The following is a 19,101-nucleotide window of genomic DNA, read 5'->3' as shown; positions in this document are numbered from 1 at the left end:
TATTGTAAGAAGATTTTATTCATTAAGTCATTGCGGACCTTTTATTGGTCCTTTCACCATGAATACAGTCTAAAGTGCAGCTGGCTTTTTCAAATGGCGTAATCAAATAAAAACTTTGGCTTTCACACACTTTTTGTTTAGGGATAATTCATACAGGAGTTGTGAAAAGCATGTGAGAATGCAGAAAGTTTGAGCCAAACCACTGTGATTCTGCCAAGCATATGCCTAGCAAGCCAGAATGCCATCTTTCATCCCAAACCACAAGCGACAAAAGCCCTATTCATATGATCGGCCGGAGCATATTAGGATTTCAGTCAGTTTAAGTCTACTATCAGCTGGAAAACGTGTACAGCTAAATGCTCTATTGTTGGATTAAAAGCTTTATTTGGGCTGCTATTGTAAACTCTGTACTGTACTTCATTATGTTATTAACTTGATTAAATGCTGAAAATGATTATATCATGAAGAATTGCATTTCCAGTTCTTTTGTTCTTTTGGTTTCTTTCACTGCAGGCCATTAATCAGTCATGTGCATCATGAGATGTTAAAATGTCTCAAATCACAGTCATAAAACTGTAGATCTGTTGCAGTGCAAGCCAACCAAAACTGCTGCATTTTTGGGAACTAGTTGCAATCATGAACAATGACAATGACAATGAAATATCATTAAAAGCATGTCTGAAAGAGATCTGGTTGGCCAGCTGGTAGGTGAAAACAATGAAAATATAAACATCTGAAGAAGCTTCAGAAGGGCAGGTGTCCAGCGGTGCAGCTGTGACTAATGTATAAAAATTGCTAACTGTGCTTGCAGTAGGTTTTTGTAATATTCAGAATTCTCTCTGGTGCACAGAAGCAGCAGATGGTGGCATACATCTGTCCTACAGTTACTTAATGAGGTGATAATTAAGAGCCAGGTCCTCAGAAGAGAGAGAGAGAGAGACCAGATTTTTTATCAAGGCAGGTATATCATATCTGTACTAATACATAAATACACACCAACAGTTGGCTTCCCCACATGTCTGCTGTTAATAACAGTATCAGCTTTCAGCAACATGAGGAAAAGCAGTATGACTCAAAAATATTCCAAAGTTTGTCCAATCCTGGCACACTGTCAGACATGTTACACAAATACATAAATGTAAATAGCTTTAGCACCAACTCACTGGCCATCAAACACAACAGATGGGTGTAATATTTAGAAATCCTGTATGGTTGAAACGTTGTGCAACCTCACCATGAATATAAGGTATTTTGCAATCAATACTTTTATATATGTTTAAGGAAATGTTTGGCAAAAAATCAAATGTACACAATTTCCTCCTTACACTAAATGTAGTCAATCAGCTAAGACATGTATGGTGTCTCAAATTCACTTCTTTAGTTTTGCACAGAAGCTATGCAACTAATGTGGCTAACAAGTAATGGAAGTCTATGTCACCCCACACAGAATTCTATTACCTTAGCCTTGTAGCTCTTGTACCAAACATGTCTTGGCTCATTAGCTGCATTTAGGAAAAGAGGAAAGTAAATTTGATTTTTCACATTTACATTCACAGCATTTGGCAGACACTCTTATCCAGAGCACCTTACAATTTGGTCTTTTTTACACAGGTATGCAAATGTAGTGTTAGGACTCTTGCCCAAGGACTCTCATTGATATAGATTAGGGTTCTTGCCCAGGTAGGGGTTCAAACCCCAACTTACAGTGAGGTGTTAACCATTACACTATACTAGGCAAACCGTACCTTTAATTTGAGTTACAGTAAGTTGAGGTTCTGGATACAATCATTTATATACAAAACTCATTTTACAATAACAAATTGACAAAGGGCTTCATAGTCAAACAGTGTTCTCTGAAACAATCTGTGGAGCAACACCAAAACTAAACACAAAGCTGATAATAGAACAAACAGCATATAACATACAACATACTGAAGATATGAACTACGAATGAAACTCAGTAATAAAATAGCAGGCTCTGCTCAAGAGCAGCAATAACAGTGTCTTGTGAATGCTGAAATCTTCTTTAAATAAGGTGGCAGAAACACATGGTGCTCCTCACATTAAATCACCTGCCTCAAACGTGCCACACTAAAGAGGAGAGGGCTGCCAGAGGCCTGCACACTCTAAGGCGCGTGTTACTCTAGTGTTGGGCCTTAAAATGCTAATCCACAAGCTCAAACACAAAGAAAGAAAACTTTCCCTTTTTTTTGGCTAAGCTTAGGTTTACTATTTTGTCTTGAAAGACTAGAAGCATTAGTAGAAGCATTCCGTCATGTGCCTTACATAATTCTAATCAAAGCCTTCTACTTTTTTTCAGTTACATCCAGACAATTGTTTTTCTCTCTTTAGAGTACAGTTATGATATTGAGAAAATGGTTTGTACTTCTTTTATATTCTCAAACACTGTGTTTATTTGAAACCGTTTATGAGTTGCCATGGACAACAATTGTTATTACTATTTTAATCCTGTAAAGAAACAGTCCATAGTTGGAATTTCTGTGGACTCATTATATTTTCAATGCTTTTATTCCATTAATGAAATAATGAAATTATATATATATATATATATATATATATATATATATATATATATATATATATTAATTATTAATATCTGCTTTAATCCAGTAATAGCCATTGCGCAAAGATGTGCAAATTTCAGAGCCCCCCACTGTAGCCTGTGCCTTGATTAGCTTTTGCAAATTATTTTCTGAGGCTTTCTTCAGCAGCCCTATTATATTCCCTAATATGTAAAGTGAAGCTCTTAAGCATACCAAGAACGTCAACGCTACTCAAATACTCAAGCTGAACTCTAGATGGCAGTGTGCACTCTATACATGGAGACACAGCTTCATTCATGCATGTCCTATTAGAGATCTTGTTCTGCATTCATGATACATAATGTCCATAAATTTACATACATGTGTACAAATACATTCATGAATTCACACGCATATCAATCTAATCACGTCCTTATGCTCAAACTTATTTTAAATTTTTTTTTTTCTGCCTGCGTTGCGCCCAATTCAAAAAGCAGTCTGGGCTGAAACACTCCTTATAACTTCAACGTGAGTGGGCGGGGCTAAGCTGCTATGCACTCTTCACAAAAGGTTCTATGTAGACTGAAATAAAGGTTCTATGACTTCTATTGCCTTTACCAAAAACCTTTAAAGAGCCAAACTGTGTACAGGCTGAATAAGAAGATATGTGTCAATTCAATGGTTTTTGTGACATCACAAAATTTCAAAATGCAGGTTTAACAGCTTAGTTTCTATACATGGACTGTGATGATTGAACGGTATATTTTGACTACATTAATAAAGTGAAGGAAACTCAGTTTTTCATAATATAGGCCCCATGTGTCAAATACAAGGCCCACTGACCTGATCTGGACAAAATCCTATCCAGCCTGCAAAAGTATTTTAGTTTTCTATTAATATTAGCTTGTTTCACAATGCACTGCACTACAGTCCCCAGCATGCACTGCAACGTAACGTGTGCTCCGACTCTCCTACCCCAAAAACAATCTATGGGTCAGCGATTACACCTCAGTTCTACACAGTTCTACACAGTGTCACACCAGTCAAATCACCAAACACACTAGTTGCAGTTCAGCCAATATAAACACTTAACGTTGGCTTAGTAGCTCAGTAACTGAGCCCAAGTATTAATGAACTTGCAGCAAAGAAAAAATACCAGGTGTCTAGTTCAAGCAAATAGGTAGGTTTAAAAGACTGAGTTCTTGGGGTCATTTAAATTTTGAATATTTCTAGTATTCATGTGATATTTCACGGTCTACTACAATATATTTAAAGTTTTTGCGTATTTTGAATAAACAGTGGTCAGTTAAGTTTATAGCAAAATCTTCATTAAAATGAAATAAAACATAGATGTTCTCTGGCCCACAGAATTGTTGATTTTTAATATGGCCCTTTAAGTGGCTGAGTTTGACACCCCTGATATAGGCCCTTTAAAAACATCAAGAAATCAGCCACAGAGGCCATGATGGTAACCACAGTAACCACACAAACATTTAGACTGAACCTTGCACTCATCCTATTGTAGTTATTTGCATGAAACCTGTAAGAGGGATTCAGTGAAACTCAGTGCAGCAACTGGGAAGCACGTGTGTCTCATGAGCTGACCAAGGTGTTGGATTCCAGACATGCTCTGATCACAGTCACCAGGCCAAGGCAAGCTATTTATGGTCAAGCTGAAACACGAGTTTGCCTGTGGTGAATGCCGTGGACAGTTTCTGTCAGCATGCATGCATTCAGACTTCTAAGACTTAAGGGCAATAAAAGCCCTTTTAAAACTGCAGCTCTTCAAAACTTTATCAGTTATAGTTTTGGCTCAATAACAAAATAGACTGGATCACAGCAAAGGCGGCAACATCATAATTAGGACACAAAGCACAGACTGGTAATGTGCCCGGAATGTTATTTTCCTTAGCAACGGGATCAGAGGAACAGACATTCTAGCTGAGCACCTTTACACATTCCCTCTCAAGGAAGTTTTCAAGCAGTGGTAGGGCGTGGAAATGTTCAGTTCACTGGACAAAGCCTCTCTCATCGGAAGTTCACCTGAAGGGTGGAAACCAAACAACACACATACAACAAGAGGTGATATCTGAAAATGCATTGCTCAACCAATATTGGTCTGAGTTGCACAGAAGAAAGCATTGAAAATGTGTCTTTATTTGCATCTGAAGTGTTCAATATACATAGTGTTTGCCCAAGGTGTTGATGAACTAGACTAGTTCAGTTCGGTCCATTGTTTTCCAGTTATGTTAAAATTAATATGCTTCAGCAAGAATTAATCAGGTGAACATACATACATATATACATACATACATCATCTAAACCGCTTATCCTTCTGGGTCACGGTGGGGTGCTGGAGCCTATCCCAGCTGTCATTGGGCGGAAGGCAGGATACACCCTGGACAGGTCTCTAGTCCATCGCAGGGCAGACAGACAGACATACATACATACATACATACACAATCACACCTAGGGGCAATTCAGCATGTCCAATTGGCCTGACTGCATGTCTTTGGACCGTGGGAGGAAACCGGAGAACCCGGAGGAAACCCACGCAGACACGGGGAGAACATGCAAACTCCACACAGAAACGACCCCGGTCGCCCGGCCGGGAATCGAACCCAGGCCCTTCTTGCTGTGAGGCGACAGCGCACAACAGAAGTACAGTTCACTTAAGAGCCATTAATTACAATTATTTTTTAATCATTATTATTACAATTATTATTTAATTTTTCCACTCTTTACCTTTATGCACCCTACTGCCATTTTAACTCCTCCATCCTTTCCATCTTAAACGAAGAATATTTGCATTGGAACTGGACATCTGAGGTGTGGAGTAAGGTTTTATGGACTGCTATGTCTAAATTTGTATTTGGGACTACTTGGGTCATGAGAAGCAGAAAATGCAACCAACTTCAAAGACAAAATTTCTGACCTGCTAGACCTGCCCCGGTCAACTGTAAGTGCTATTATTGTGAAATGGAAGCACCTAGGAGCAACAACAGCTTAGCTGTTAAATATCTATTATATATGCTTTCTACTTATGTTCTGACACTGAAAAATGAATAACTTAAACTTAATGGCTGGTTTATCTGGAAAAAGAATAAAAGAAAGTTTTCTGACTTTTGTACAGTACAGTATAAAAAGCAGTGTCTGAAGCAACAGTATTGTGTGAAAGCATGGCTGTGAAATAAATGTAATTTCATAGGCAAATATGTAACAATAAAAGATTTATTGTGCTTATACTTTACACAAGAAGCTCTCTACAGAGGAACTAATGCATTTACCCTTTTTGTTGTCCAAACAGCAGGGAATATTTGACACAACTGAAACATTACATGACAACACTATACATTTATAGAAGACAGCAATAAATAGGCCAAAGAAATCAAAAACAAGATTTTCTGTTGGTTTTCTTAAACCTTGGGCAAAGCAAAAAGCAAGCAACATGAAATGCTAAAGTAAATATTAAACTGATTCTGAGGTAACTGCCAAAAGAAAGATGCATTCAAAGCCTATCATTGCACGTTGCCCCAGAGGGTCTTGAGAACTCTCTCCATAAACCTTTGTTTATCTGGCAGGAAGAGTCTGCATAATATAATAACTCTATTCTAGTTTCATTTAGAGCATTACAGAGTGACTGATCCATTGACGTAATAAGTAACCTCTCCATTTATCTCAACTTATTCATTAATCCAGTTCATTGACTGGAATGCAGCTTCTTTATCCTGGCCTTGTGAAATGACAGTTGTTCATAACACACATAACATTCCACCATGGGCATTACACTTCAGTGTTAACCTCACTCAAACTGTAGACCACCCATGCACAGATTGATGAATTCCATGATGACACTGTTTTACTTTAAAGTACATCGATGCCCACCTTCCTGCCACCACAACTACTTGCAGCTGCTGGCCTGCTTTTAATCCAGCAAGGCAGTTGTCTCTTAAAGGGAAGAGAGCGCAACAGTGCACTTAACAGCAAAGGCTGGCTCACATGTCACATCCTCCAGGTCCATTTAAAGTCCACTTTCAGCCGCACTCCTCAGAGGAACACCTCAGTCTTTCACACCTTAAGGTTCATTTATCAGTCAGGCTGTCATCCTGTCCAGCAGGAGGAAAACCCTGTAGTCCTGCTTCACAGCACTGGAAACAAATCAATAGACACATCTGGGCTGTTATCACTGTGTAGCGTTGCTAGATTGATAACTGTGATCATTTTGACTGGCACTAACTTATTGATTTTAAAAAGGATTTACACAAAATATCCAAAAGAACATAGCCAAGTCACAAAGTACACTGAATGAATGACTGACATATATTAAACCACACATTGTAATTTCTGCACAATTTGTTTTGCATGCTGAGAATGATCATTTGCTGCTCAGTGCTGTTTTAAAATAAGCATTAGGGGTCTGCGATATAGCAAATATGACGGTACTTAAAGATTAAAATCCCTAGAAGAGCCTTATTTTCAACTGCTATTCAAAAAAGTACAAAGATTTTTATTTAATGTTTCACATATTGTTCTGCACTAAATCCAAGTACATAGGATTAATTATGTTGTCTTTGCAATGAAATGTGCAGTTGTGTAGTAGTCTTCTGCCTATCATTAAAGAGCCAGATGCATTTTGCCTCAAGAACCACCTGCTTTGACAGGAAGTTGAGCATTGGTGGCACATAGTTGCCCGTATTCAGAGCGATGTGTACAGCACTACTGGCTCTAGTCTAGGGGTGTGAATCTCTAGGCACCTCATGATTCGATTCGTTTACGATTCAGAGGGCTGCGATGCGATTATAAAATGATTATCGATGCATCTCGATGCATCTTTTCTTTTCTATACATCATTTCTATTTGACTTAGTAGTTTTAAAGCAATTATTTGTAATGATCCACAATAAATTTACTTCCAATATCTTTTATTAATAAATCAAATGTAAGTGATGTGGCAAGTGAACTAGAAGACTCTCATTCACTGCCTTTGGAGCACATGAGACGCTGCTGCCACTCATCTGCGATAAAATGCGCAGTTACGGTGAAATAAGATCCAGTGGCAACGGATGTCCACGCAGCACGTTACAGCCGTCCTACCCGGTTTTAGTGACTTTATAACTTTGGTTTTGGTCTCGTTGTAGAGAAAGGGGTGGGGGGGACGTGTGCAACATTGCGCGAAAGCCCTGTTTCGCAACGACTGAGAATTGCCGTGCAGACTGCAGGTCACCTAGCAACGATGCGTTATTTGCATTTATAAGCAGCGCAGTTGGTTTCCTGCTACATTAAATCTGCAACGAGAGACTGTCAAACAGTAAAAAGTCGCTAAGATGAAGTCGCTTCTCTTCCGAAATTTTCTCGTTCCACCTTAAATTGTGCCGCATTTACATTCGGCACCTCAGATAAAATTTAAGGTGGAACGAGAAAATTCGAACGAGAAGCTGGAGAATGAGAAGCGACTTCAGCCTCGTAAGACAGCCGAATGTTGAGAGACATTTTACAAGAAACTGCTCTAGTTTTGAGGAAAAGTTTTCTGGTGGAAATGGGAGGAAAGCGGCTAAAGCTAAAGTTTAAAGCAGAGCAGAGTAAATCTGCGCTCTCGTTTATATTGTTTAGCCTATACTAGGACATCATCACATACTGAGACATACTGGACATTAAATGTTGTGGCTCCCAAGGTGGTTTGATTTTTTGTTGAAAGGACAAAATGGCTCTTCTTAACTTTGGGTTGTGACTCCTGACTTAACCTGGCTTTTAATGCAGAGGGAGCCGGTCGGATTTCTCACTCATCCAGTAGTATTTTTGTTATGTGCCGCCACAGACTGTCCGGGCGCTGCACTTACCCACTTCCAAGTTCCGCCTTTTGCGTTCCGTCAACATTACGTTATAAATTAAATATTTAGAAAATTGATTTTTGACATTTGTGAATCGATTCAGAATCGTTCACGTCCGCATCGCGATGCATCTAAGAATCGATTTTTTCCCACACCCCTAATACATATATACGATGGCCATTCTAATATATTGTTTTGTTGTCCTGTCGAGTATTTATTGTCTTGTGTGTTTATGGTTCTGTAAATTTATGTATATTCTGCACTCGTCTCACACTGTCATGTCTCTGCACTCTATGTAGTCCTGTTTAATGTTCTGCTGTGGTGTGTTGCACCAAGAATAACAATTCATCCCAATGTATACAGGTAATATTGAAGTATGACTATAAAGACCACGTGACAGACAACTTTTTAAGGAGTTAAATATATACATAGTTTATATTAATATTAAAGTCTATATTAAAAGTAAAAACATACATATATTTTTATGTTTGTATCCTGACTAAGCTGCTCAGGGAATCCTGACTGTTTTTAGACTGAAGCACCTCATGGAACTCACTCACATTCGCAAGCTACAAATTCTACACATGGGGCTGCCATTAGTAGCCAAATTGCTTTTAATGCTTCAGAAGAGCAGCGCTTCACATCAGTGGACACTGTGTCCTTGTTCTGTCTTACAGTACACAAAAAAGGTACTTGCAGCTGTTAGTATTGCATTCTGTTTATTTTGCACAATAGTGAATGGTGCTTTTTTAATGTACTTGCAGCTGTTTGCAAAAGAATTGTAAGGTTGGATTGAGTTCTGTTTATACAGCAAAAGACACATTATTGTCGAACATCACATTTTATGTCCATTTTGTGCATGATATTCATGCTGAAAAAAAAAGCATGCTGTGACATAATTTATCATGATAATGATAAAATATAATCATATTGCCCACCCCTTAGGTATACTCTATAATATAATATATAGCCTGGTTCAACAGAACAGTAAAGGTAGCTTTTCCAAAAAGCGAACAGCAGGTATAAGAAATTACACTACATAATTAATATACAATTAATTGCACATACAGTTAATTGTCTGCTATAGAGAAGCCTGTTCAATCACATTAGAGGTTATTCATTTTCATTCAAACTAACACCCAACACCTCTCTTCCCCTTGGAAAGACACAGGATGTTTCACTGCGGATATCACACCTACTCATTTATATTAATGAACCACTGTTACCCTGAATGGCTGTGTGCAAGACTCTGCCAAGTCATTTAAGCTCCTCATAAAGTAAACAAACTCAGGCATTGTGTAAATAATTAAAACTAAAACAAGCTTCGCTTAGATTTCCATCTTCAGGCATGGAAGTCCCTGATGTGAAGCACTATTCACATCATCAACACTATCTGTGCGCTCCTTGTTTCTTTCGTTTAAGCACTAAATTTGTTTACTTGTACAATTTTTCATGCATTCAGTAGTTACATCTGCTAGTTTTGTGATTTGCTCGAGGGTACAGCTGTATGGGAAGTAGATAGAAGGAATACAGAATAGGTTAAATAAGGCTGGCTTATCAGAAAGAAGCCAGAAGTTGCTTCAGCCGGTAATGGTCTATTTTTCAAAATGCCTGACATCTTGACTCCATCAAGTGTTAAGCCTTTATTCTTCTAAGACCACATTCCATACAAGAAAAGGTTGTTTTGACCAAGGGGATATTTCAGTGTGCCTAAAGCTTTTGTATGTAAGACAGTTAACAGTGATTTTAAGCACATTTATTTGAGCCAATTTGCTAAGACTAAGGTGAAAAGGTGAGTCACGTCTGCTGTTTTAATTCTTGCTGAGATGTCAGAGAAAGAACTGGCACATGGTACTACCGAGGTGGCCAGATGTACAATGTAATTTGACTTTCAGTAGACAGTCCAGCTGTGGGCTAAAATAATGCCTACCATGGTAGACATGCTTTATGGCTGTTGACTTTATGCACACGTTCCCTTTTAAAGCGACCCACAGTGACTTGCTGCTTTTGATCCAACTCAGTAAGGATCACTGGGTCTCAAGTAAGCTTAAGAGAAACCAGGGCGTTAATCCAGTAATGAAAACACACTGGAAAACATGAAGTTGTTTTAAAGGTAAGATTGCATTTAGCTATGTTATAGTTTGCACATTCAAATTTTGTAATCGGATTAATAATTGTTTCATTCCTTGATCAGTCAGAGGTTAATCCTACTATTTTACTCCAGATAATCAGATCCTAAGAACATCAATGCATAGGTCAAGTGAGCTGCATACGATAAACAATTATGAATGGACCTAAAGGGTTTAAGGGATCCTGAAGATACTCACTTTATACTTCATTTGTATCAGACGTGTCTGCAGGGGCAAATGAAGCTTCATTTGTGTTCAGTGTATGAAGCGCATGAAGTGTTTCTACCTCATCCATTTTCTCCTTTTTTCTTCTCCTTTTTCGACATAGGTTTAGCCTACTGCTGGAGAAAAATACACAAATATTAGGTTTCATTCATGTGTTAGCGTACACATACAGTTGTATGCAAAATTTGTGTGTCTCCAGTCAAATTACATGTTTTTTATTTTCTCAGTGAAAATGCAAAAGGGAACACACTTAATTTTTATTTATTTTTTTAAATTAACATATTGGGAAAACAATATAAAATGTGATTTGACGGGGGGGGGCAAACTTTTGCATACAACTGCAATGGGGTGGGCAAAAATACACGATTGTTCAGGACATTTTTATGACACAAAATGTATCACAATATTCAGCTTTTCTGATGTCTGAGAAGTTGGGACAGACAAAAAATAACCAGTGGTCCCACATATAAAACATATTATCAAAAACTAACTATTGTAACATCATGTGACATAATTTATCACAATTTTATTTATAATTGTTGTTATTGTTATTTTATTTATAATTATTAATATAGTTTATGACAATTATTGTCATACTGTCCCCCTCTAACACGTAACGTATTAAGATTAAAGATTAAAGCTTAAACAATAAGAACAGCAGGTCCTGAACACCTCACATAAAGTTCATTCTCATTGTCCAGTCGAGGGATAGGCCTGCTTTTAGGTCCAACCACTGCATCTGGTTATGTGATCAATATGACACTCCAGTTGAACATTTAGATTTTTAAAAAATAAAGACACATTATGATCTTAGAATGTTATCGGTATTGACAGATATTTGTTTCAAAAAATTATTGGCATTGTACACATATTAGGATCTGACTAATATTTCAAATCAGCATTTGATGAGGTATTTATGTTATTCTAGAAGAGTAAGACATTTGGACAATGCTGGGCTACTGTGATAAACAGTCTGCATATTTTTCATTTTACTGTGTTTGGAAACCCTATAGAAATAAATGTTATACTTCTCTGTAATGCTAATCCAGGTGTATCTAGACCTTATTTCTACGCTTTCTAAATGTTTATGTATCAGCATCTATATTGACGTCAGCAGATACTTTAAGAAAAATATTGGCAGATATCAGATATTAGCAGCAGCCCACAATTACCATATCAGTGCATCCCTAGTTAAAACCACATATTCCAACATCACAACCTGCTGAATACAGCAAGCTCATATGGATTTTCTTCATGACTCTAAGATCTGTCTCATAAACGCCACACTGCAATCTGATCACATTCCACTCTCTGGTGCCGACGCCTTTTAATCTCACTGGAATGCGGACATTTGGATACAGGAAGAATTTTATTGTAAGTATAGAAGCCCCTACAAAACTAAATTTTGATCATAAATATGAGACACATAGTAAACATATCAGAACTAGATCATATTACAGTCATCTTACACTCTACGTACTAAAAAGGATGTTGTCTGTCACTTACTGTGCACAGATGCATATGAAGACAATGACTAGAAGCAGAAAGACCAGTCCAGCTACAGCACCAGCAATGACTATATGCTTCCGATCTCCCACCAGCCAGTCATGGTATAAATATTCACATCTTGCACCTATATATCCTTCTTCACATCTGTGTAAAAAAACAGAGATTAGGAGAGGTGAGGAGATGAAACTGAGAATGGTGAAAAAGCACACTGTTAATATAACATAATTTTTTTCACAGTGTATCCTGTACAATGTTGAGCTGTACCACTTACATTTTTTTTCTATTTAAATGCTGGAACACTGAGGTGTTAACAAAAAATATATTGCTTATGGATATTGCCAGATGTGAGTTTTTGGTCATATTTATGCAAATTATTATTATTTTTTTTTTCCCAAATTTTTTCTCCAATGTAGTCGTCTCCAATCCCACCCGCTAGTTAGGACCCCCCAATTCCATGATACTACCAATGCTAGGAGGGTGAAGGCTAGCACAGACTGCCTCCAAGAAGCCTCCAAGCCAGCCACCGCATCTTTTCGAACTGCTGCTCACGCAACGTCATTGGACAGCTGAATGCACTCAGAGGATAGCGCCAACCGCCAGATCTGTTACATCAGCTAACAATGTGAGTAAATATATTCATGTATTGGTTTCATTTTTGTTTATTTTGTTACTTTTTTTTTATTTTCAAAAATACTTAGCATTTGCAGGTCTGGTAAAACTTAATGTAAATTTTTCACCTGGCTCCTGACTGACATCACTTTTATAGTTGTTCTGTAAAAATACAGGGAATTACTGCATTTAATTATGGCTTATTACTGTGCACAGCAGAATACAGCTGCATCACAGTAATATTGTGATCCAGGTGACTGTGAAGTTACAAACTTGCTATTTTACTGTTAAATATTGTTCATTTGGTTCAATAAATTACTGTGAAAGTAATACTTCCACATGGAAGTAAAAGTGGTAGCCAGTAGTTTACTGCAACGAATTAAACCTATAGTCAAATAAAAGTATTGTTAATAGAAGTAAAAGTAACCTAATGAAGAAAACTTGAGGAGGAAAGTATTAGGTCAAAAAACTACCCAAGTGTTAAGTTCCCTGTAGAACTCCAGAGGAATGTCTTAGTACATCCAGCTTACAGCAGCATAGGAACCTGATATTTCCCTCTTTTTGGTCTAAAATAAAATGCTAAAGGTTGAAAATGGGAGATGTGAGCAATGCAGCTTATGTGCTCAACCAACATAACAAAATGAAATCCAAAAAAATCTTGCTTTATTTAAACAGTGTCTAACAAAAAACAACCTGAAAATAACAGTTTGCTGTAGAACTGTTGTGGAACTTCTTAGTACATCCAGCATTAGAACTAGGGGTGTCTCGATACCACCTCCTGTCCGATACCGATACCACAACCTTGAGTATCTGCCAATACTGATACCAATCTGATACCGTCTTTTTCTCTCTCTTAAACACCTGAACTGTTGTCTGGATACACTTTGCTTAAGACAGCCATCTAAATAACATCATGCTCAAACTGCGAAACAAATATTTTACTCCCCTAACGGAAGTAATACATAGTCCCCAGCATGACTTTGTTATGCAGTACTGTTGTTTATTTTTATCTAAACTGCTTGCACATACAGAACTTTTAAAGGCATTTTTCATTGGTCAGCACCAGTCAAACATTCAAAATTAAGTACAACATTGTGTGAACAATCAATGTAGCCTATACCTCAAACAGCATTGCAACTATGGAAAGTTAAAAAAGGTTCAAGAAAGGTGTAAAACTTTGGCTTTGCTGCTGACTGGATTATTAAGTTGAGGCATATGACTTTTTCATTTCGCTTTCCATTGTTTCAGTCCTGCATATGTGCGTACCCATGACCATGCTTTATCAGAGGAAACGTGAATTTGAGGAGGACCTGAATTGGATGCATTTGGGTGCATATTTTTGAGATGTGCCCTCAGGTTGCTGGTGCTAGAATGGTAGGCGAACTGTAGCTTACATAGCTTGCCTACACTGTTATCTCAAAGGTCCACAAATGTGCCATCTACTGACCAAATTCTGGGGCTTTCAAGATTGCTCGGAGCAAATCACTCTCTCTGCAGCCGAGTCATGTTGTGAACTCTCTGCCATCGTTACCACATGGCTGTTGAATTATTCACTCATTTCAGCTGGACCAACATTTCATTTTAAATCATGAAAGTGATGTTGTGTGACTCCTGTCCACCATGCAGTGCATTCAGTGCAGCGGCCCAGACCCACACCAGAAGTCCCTGAGGCAGACAGTTGTGGTAATGCTGTTTTTTTTTTTTTAACAATGGAATATTAATTTTCACAATCAAATGTCTCTTTTTTATTAATTTTATGATATAATTAAATTCAGAAAATTCACTGACAGCCCTAGTTGTGATACATCTTGCTCAAAGTTTCGTTAAAAATTTACCTGATAGTTTAGGCTAATGAATCGTATCGCATTATACCTTTTTTTTCTGCCGATATCCAATCCAGTGATTTTGGCCAGTATCGGACTGATACTGATACTGAGTATCGAATCAACACACCCATACTAGGAACTACATTTGTTAGATCTTTTTATTCTAAACTATAATGCTAGACCTCAAAAATGATGCGAACAACTTTAAACCTGCCTAGGTGCTAAACCAACAGAACAAAATGAAATCAAACACCAAAAAGGAATCAGGAACTAAATATGAAGGGCTAAAATGGAACCAAGTAAAAAGTAAACAACTTTCTTCACAACTATACTTGAGTATAAGTATAGAAATAAGTATAGTAAGTATAGAAATAGTATAAGTGTTATCATTTTGAAATACTGAGGAGAATAAATTCTTCAAAATTACTTTGGTAGAGCTGAGTAAATGTAACTAGCTACTACCTGCCAACATTTTGCTCCTGTAGCTCCTATATTTCAAGTGACACACTGCAACTAAAGCCTGACCTGTTGCTTGAAAGGTGTCAGACAGATCAAAGTCTCACCTGCAGGCAGGACTGTTCTGCTCCTGCACAAAGTGGCAGGTTCCATGGATACAGTAATGTGTATACTCTTGAGGACACTTGGAAAAGTGGCCATTCCATCTGTGGTCATCCTCTGCATCTATTCAGAAAGAAGCAATTAAAACACTGACACAAAAGCACAAGTTGCCCATGTATATGAATGCAGTACTAAAATCCAGTGCATGTATTTGAATGCAGTGCTAAACACTTTCCATTTTCCTTTCCCCTCATTTCTCAAACTAAAGAGACATGTTGGCAAGACAAAGAAAATCAGGAGATCTTTGATGGAGCAAAATAAAAGTACAGCCTTGCACACTATCTTTCACTCTGAACAGATAAGAAGGGAGAAAAAGATAAACAATAGACTAAAATGAAAGTAGAACCTTTTTCATATTTTTTTTACCCATTGCCAAAATGGACATGGTCTGTTTTGTGTGCTACTATGCAAAAGGGCAACCTTAGCCAAAGGGGTGAGGCAGCAAATTGGTTGCTGTTCAACTGCCCCGTGAAACGAAACCTGAAGCTCCGACTCCTTCTGAATGACTTACAAGATGAATGGAGTTGGATCTGGTTACTACAGCCAAGCACATGCAACATGATATTCTAGTTCAGTATCAGAGGATTACCTATTATATGGACACTTTGATGTATTCTTAGTTGAGGATCTTTCACAAATCTAACCGCCCTTTGTGTTAAGGTCAACAATGAAACATCAGTAGGAACCATTATTTATAAAGACAATGCTTTCTACGGTTAACTATGCATGGCTACAACTTCTACACTACGGTACTCAGACTTGTAGTGTGATGAGTTTTCCTCGTTTGTTCTTTGTTTTAAATGATTAAAAGATAGAAAATGGGACTCCTGACAACCGTGCAAGACCTGATAGACCACCAGAACTGTCACCATCAGATAATCAGTACTTAAATCATTCATCTTTGAAAGACAGGAGAAAATCATGCTCCACTCTTAATTCAGATCTGAAAACATCCACAGGTGTTTCTGTCCATCCTTCCACTGTGAGAAGACAACTCAACACTATGGGTCTGAAGGAATGTGTAGCTGTCAAGAAGCCTTTACTGAGAAAAGGAAATGGACAAAAAAGAAGAAATGTGTGCAAGAACACTTGGACATATGAGATGAGCCTGAATTTGCATTTGGGATTACGTGGATCATAATAAGCAGAAAATGAAACCAACTTCTAAGACTGAACTTTAAAAGTGTGAAAAAATATTCCTGCAAATTTCCCTGAAAAACTGAAAGGAAGTCTCTCGAAAAGAATGAAAGCTGTAATAAAGACGACACACTAAATACGGAAAAAATTGCTATTATATTTAGTTGCCCATGTAATTTTCTGCTAAATACATGTTTTCCTGACACAGCAAAATGAACAACTTGTACTTAATGGCCATTTTCACTGGAAATGAAATAAAAAGGCTGGTCTCTTGCACAGTACTGCATATAAAGCTGTGTTAAAAAACTGTATTTTTTTCTGCTGTTGATATCATTAAATATATGTTTTCTTCATTTTTTCCTGATGCTGAAAAAGACATAGCTTGTACCTATTGGCTGTTTTGACTGGACATTAAATAAACTAAAAAATGGTCTCTGACTTTTACACAGTAATATATTAACTAAAGGGAAGTGGGAGAACAACAGTGTCGGTGAGAGCCATGTAACACCACCTAGTTGAAACATGCCTTCATTAAGATTTAGGTCCTCTGTAAATGTGTCAGACTAGGGTGCTGGTGCACAATCCAGCAGATTATAAAACAAAAATGTTTTACCTTTATCTTTTACATTCCTTGTGAATATCTTCCTGGTGTGTTATAAACAGCTGGCGACAGGTATACACTGGTTCCATTCACAAGGTTAGAGAGGCTGTTTCGCCTGAAACTTGTTTTATTGGTTCCTGGCAGATAATTGGAAATGAATAAACAGGGCGGTGCACGGCCGTGTCATTTACCTGTGCAGTTGCTGCTGTTGTCATGGGACCTGCAGGACACGGTTTTATTTGCTGTATCTTTTGTGGCATTCCATTCAGCCTGGGAATATTTGCATAGGGCAAAAGCTGCAGGCAGAAAACAAACGAATCACAGGTGGCATACAGCACACATCTGAAGACAAATCCACACAAATCCTCAAGCATTTGTTCTCCAAATATGATAAAGGGACAAGAAAATGCCACATATGTCCTGAATTTTAGACTAGGGGCCTAGTCGTAAAGCTTTGTTGCAGCAACAGTCATATCAAAGATATCCATTAAACATTCACGTCAGTGGTAAAAGTATCAGTTTCAACACCAAAAGCTTTTTAAGAATAATTACAGCATGCCAAACAGGCTCAAGGTGAAGGTTTCCGTACTAGGTTACTACAAGGCATTCTCTTCCACTCCATTACACTCTCGCAGCTAACCACTCCCTCTGTGTCATTCATGTGCAAAAACTAGCACAGACCCCCTAATGCATGCTTGGAAAATAACTTTGAAGCCAAAGTGCAGACCGTTCAAATGACATTATACAGCACAGGTTACAGTAACATGTCAAAACAACACTTCTTTTTGACTTTCCTCTCTGAAAGTAGCCGAAACACTCTCACCTGTTAATATCCCCAACATCAGTTTGCAAGTCTTGTCCATCTGTCATTTGTTGTGGCTCCAAATCAAGAGTTCATTCTCCAGGTCACCTCTTCAGACAGGACACCGCCGAGAAATCGCAACCAACTATAATTCCGCCCACCTCACCTACTTTACACGTTAAGAATGTTTCATAAACATTTTACACCTCATTTGACGTAGTTATATCCACACCGCACGCCTGGGTTAACTTTCCTTAGCACGGTTGGCTAAACCTCCCCTCAGCACGCGAGAACTTTCGGCTTGGTTTACCGAGGCGAGGGGGCGGGGCCTCTGCTTTCGTCACGCCCAAAAAAATGAGCCGTCATACGGTGCGGGCTGTAATGACCTATTAATAACAGTAATAACAACATCTGCGGCAAAGTAACCCCTCTCAAACCCCTCTAACTCAGGCATATAGTGCGGGGGTCTGCAGTAGCCCACCAAATAAAATGATTTTCTGCGTTGTAGCTGTGGGAAAGCTGGTTTAGTTTTTCATCCAAAGTTTCTGAATATGAGAAATTCCGTTTGAAAAAGTAAAATGCTGTGCAAATTCAGTTCGTATAAGAAAAAAATAAATAAATTCGAACTGTAACAATACATTTTTTACATCTAACAACAACAAAAAATACAATTAAATAAAGTGAAAATTCAACCTCAAAGTGTTCATTTTACATGTGAAAACTGAATTAGTACTTGAATTTCCATCCATTAAAAGCACTGGAAAAAGTCATAGATTCTTAGATGAATGAATTCATATGTGCTAAAATATATTTCCTACTAAAGCTGAATTTTGAATGTTAGAAATTTATTTTTAGGCCATTTCATGTTTTTATGAGTACTAATAATTATTTTCCTAATAGTTGTTGTAGCCCACTTAAAGTGACATTTCTAAAACGGTGGCCCAAAACCAAAAATGTGATACAAGTGATAAACACAATTGATTCAAATATATGTCATTAACCTCATAGATAAAATATTACCACAATCATTGCCAAAAGTAAATAAAGTGAAAGACAGCACAGTGTTGATTGAGTATACTATTTTTCTCATAAGCAGAGTTTCCCAGTTAGCTGAAGAAGCCCACCAAGCTTGCAACTTTCTTAATAGCTTTAACTGACCACCAGTCAAAGTGAGTTTGACTCTTTGGCCTTATGTGAAAACCACAGTAATCACTGCAATCCACTATAAAGTGTAGGCCTAAGTGCTGTCCTACACTTATTAAATCATTAAACTCT

General features: G+C 37.8%; 1 protein-coding gene across 2 annotated transcripts; it reads right to left on the bottom strand.

The window, feature by feature from the left end:
* Nucleotides 1–5,171: 5,171 nt before the first annotated feature.
* Nucleotides 5,172–18,147, bottom strand: btc (betacellulin, epidermal growth factor family member). 2 transcript variants are annotated; one of them, XM_036589037.1, is made up of 6 exons: nt 17,848–18,147; nt 17,216–17,320; nt 15,232–15,349; nt 12,231–12,377; nt 10,698–10,837; nt 5,172–6,691 (listed from the first exon to the last, which is right to left on the bottom strand). In XM_036589037.1, the coding sequence occupies exons 1-5, from the start codon at nt 17,885–17,887 to the stop codon at nt 10,699–10,701; spliced, it is 549 nt and encodes a 182-aa protein (XP_036444930.1). In that variant the 5' UTR covers nt 17,888–18,147; the 3' UTR covers nt 5,172–6,691; nt 10,698. The 2 variants fall into 2 exon arrangements, with proteins under 2 accessions (XP_036444930.1, XP_036444929.1); XM_036589036.1 differs by having other exon boundaries at nt 5,175–6,691; nt 10,698–10,840.
* Between the last annotated feature and the right edge of the window lie 954 nt (nt 18,148–19,101).

This window comes from Colossoma macropomum, unplaced genomic scaffold (assembly GCF_904425465.1).
Source record: "Colossoma macropomum unplaced genomic scaffold, Colossoma_macropomum, whole genome shotgun sequence".
Taxonomy (NCBI): Eukaryota; Metazoa; Chordata; class Actinopteri; order Characiformes; family Serrasalmidae; genus Colossoma; species Colossoma macropomum.
This window is presented reverse-complemented; position numbering and strand designations above follow the sequence as displayed.

Excerpts from the sequence above, each read along its gene's own strand:
- btc (XM_036589036.1), bottom strand. The coding sequence starts at position 17,887 with ATGGACAAGACTTGCAAACTGATGTTGGGGATATTAACAG. Across the intron at positions 17,321-17,847 it reads GATGTTGGGGATATTAACAG|CTTTTGCCCTATGCAAATAT; the intron begins GTGAGAGTGTTT and ends TTCTGCCTGCAG. Across the intron at positions 15,350-17,215 it reads CAACAGCAGCAACTGCACAG|ATGCAGAGGATGACCACAGA; the intron begins GTAAATGACACG and ends CTTTCTGAATAG.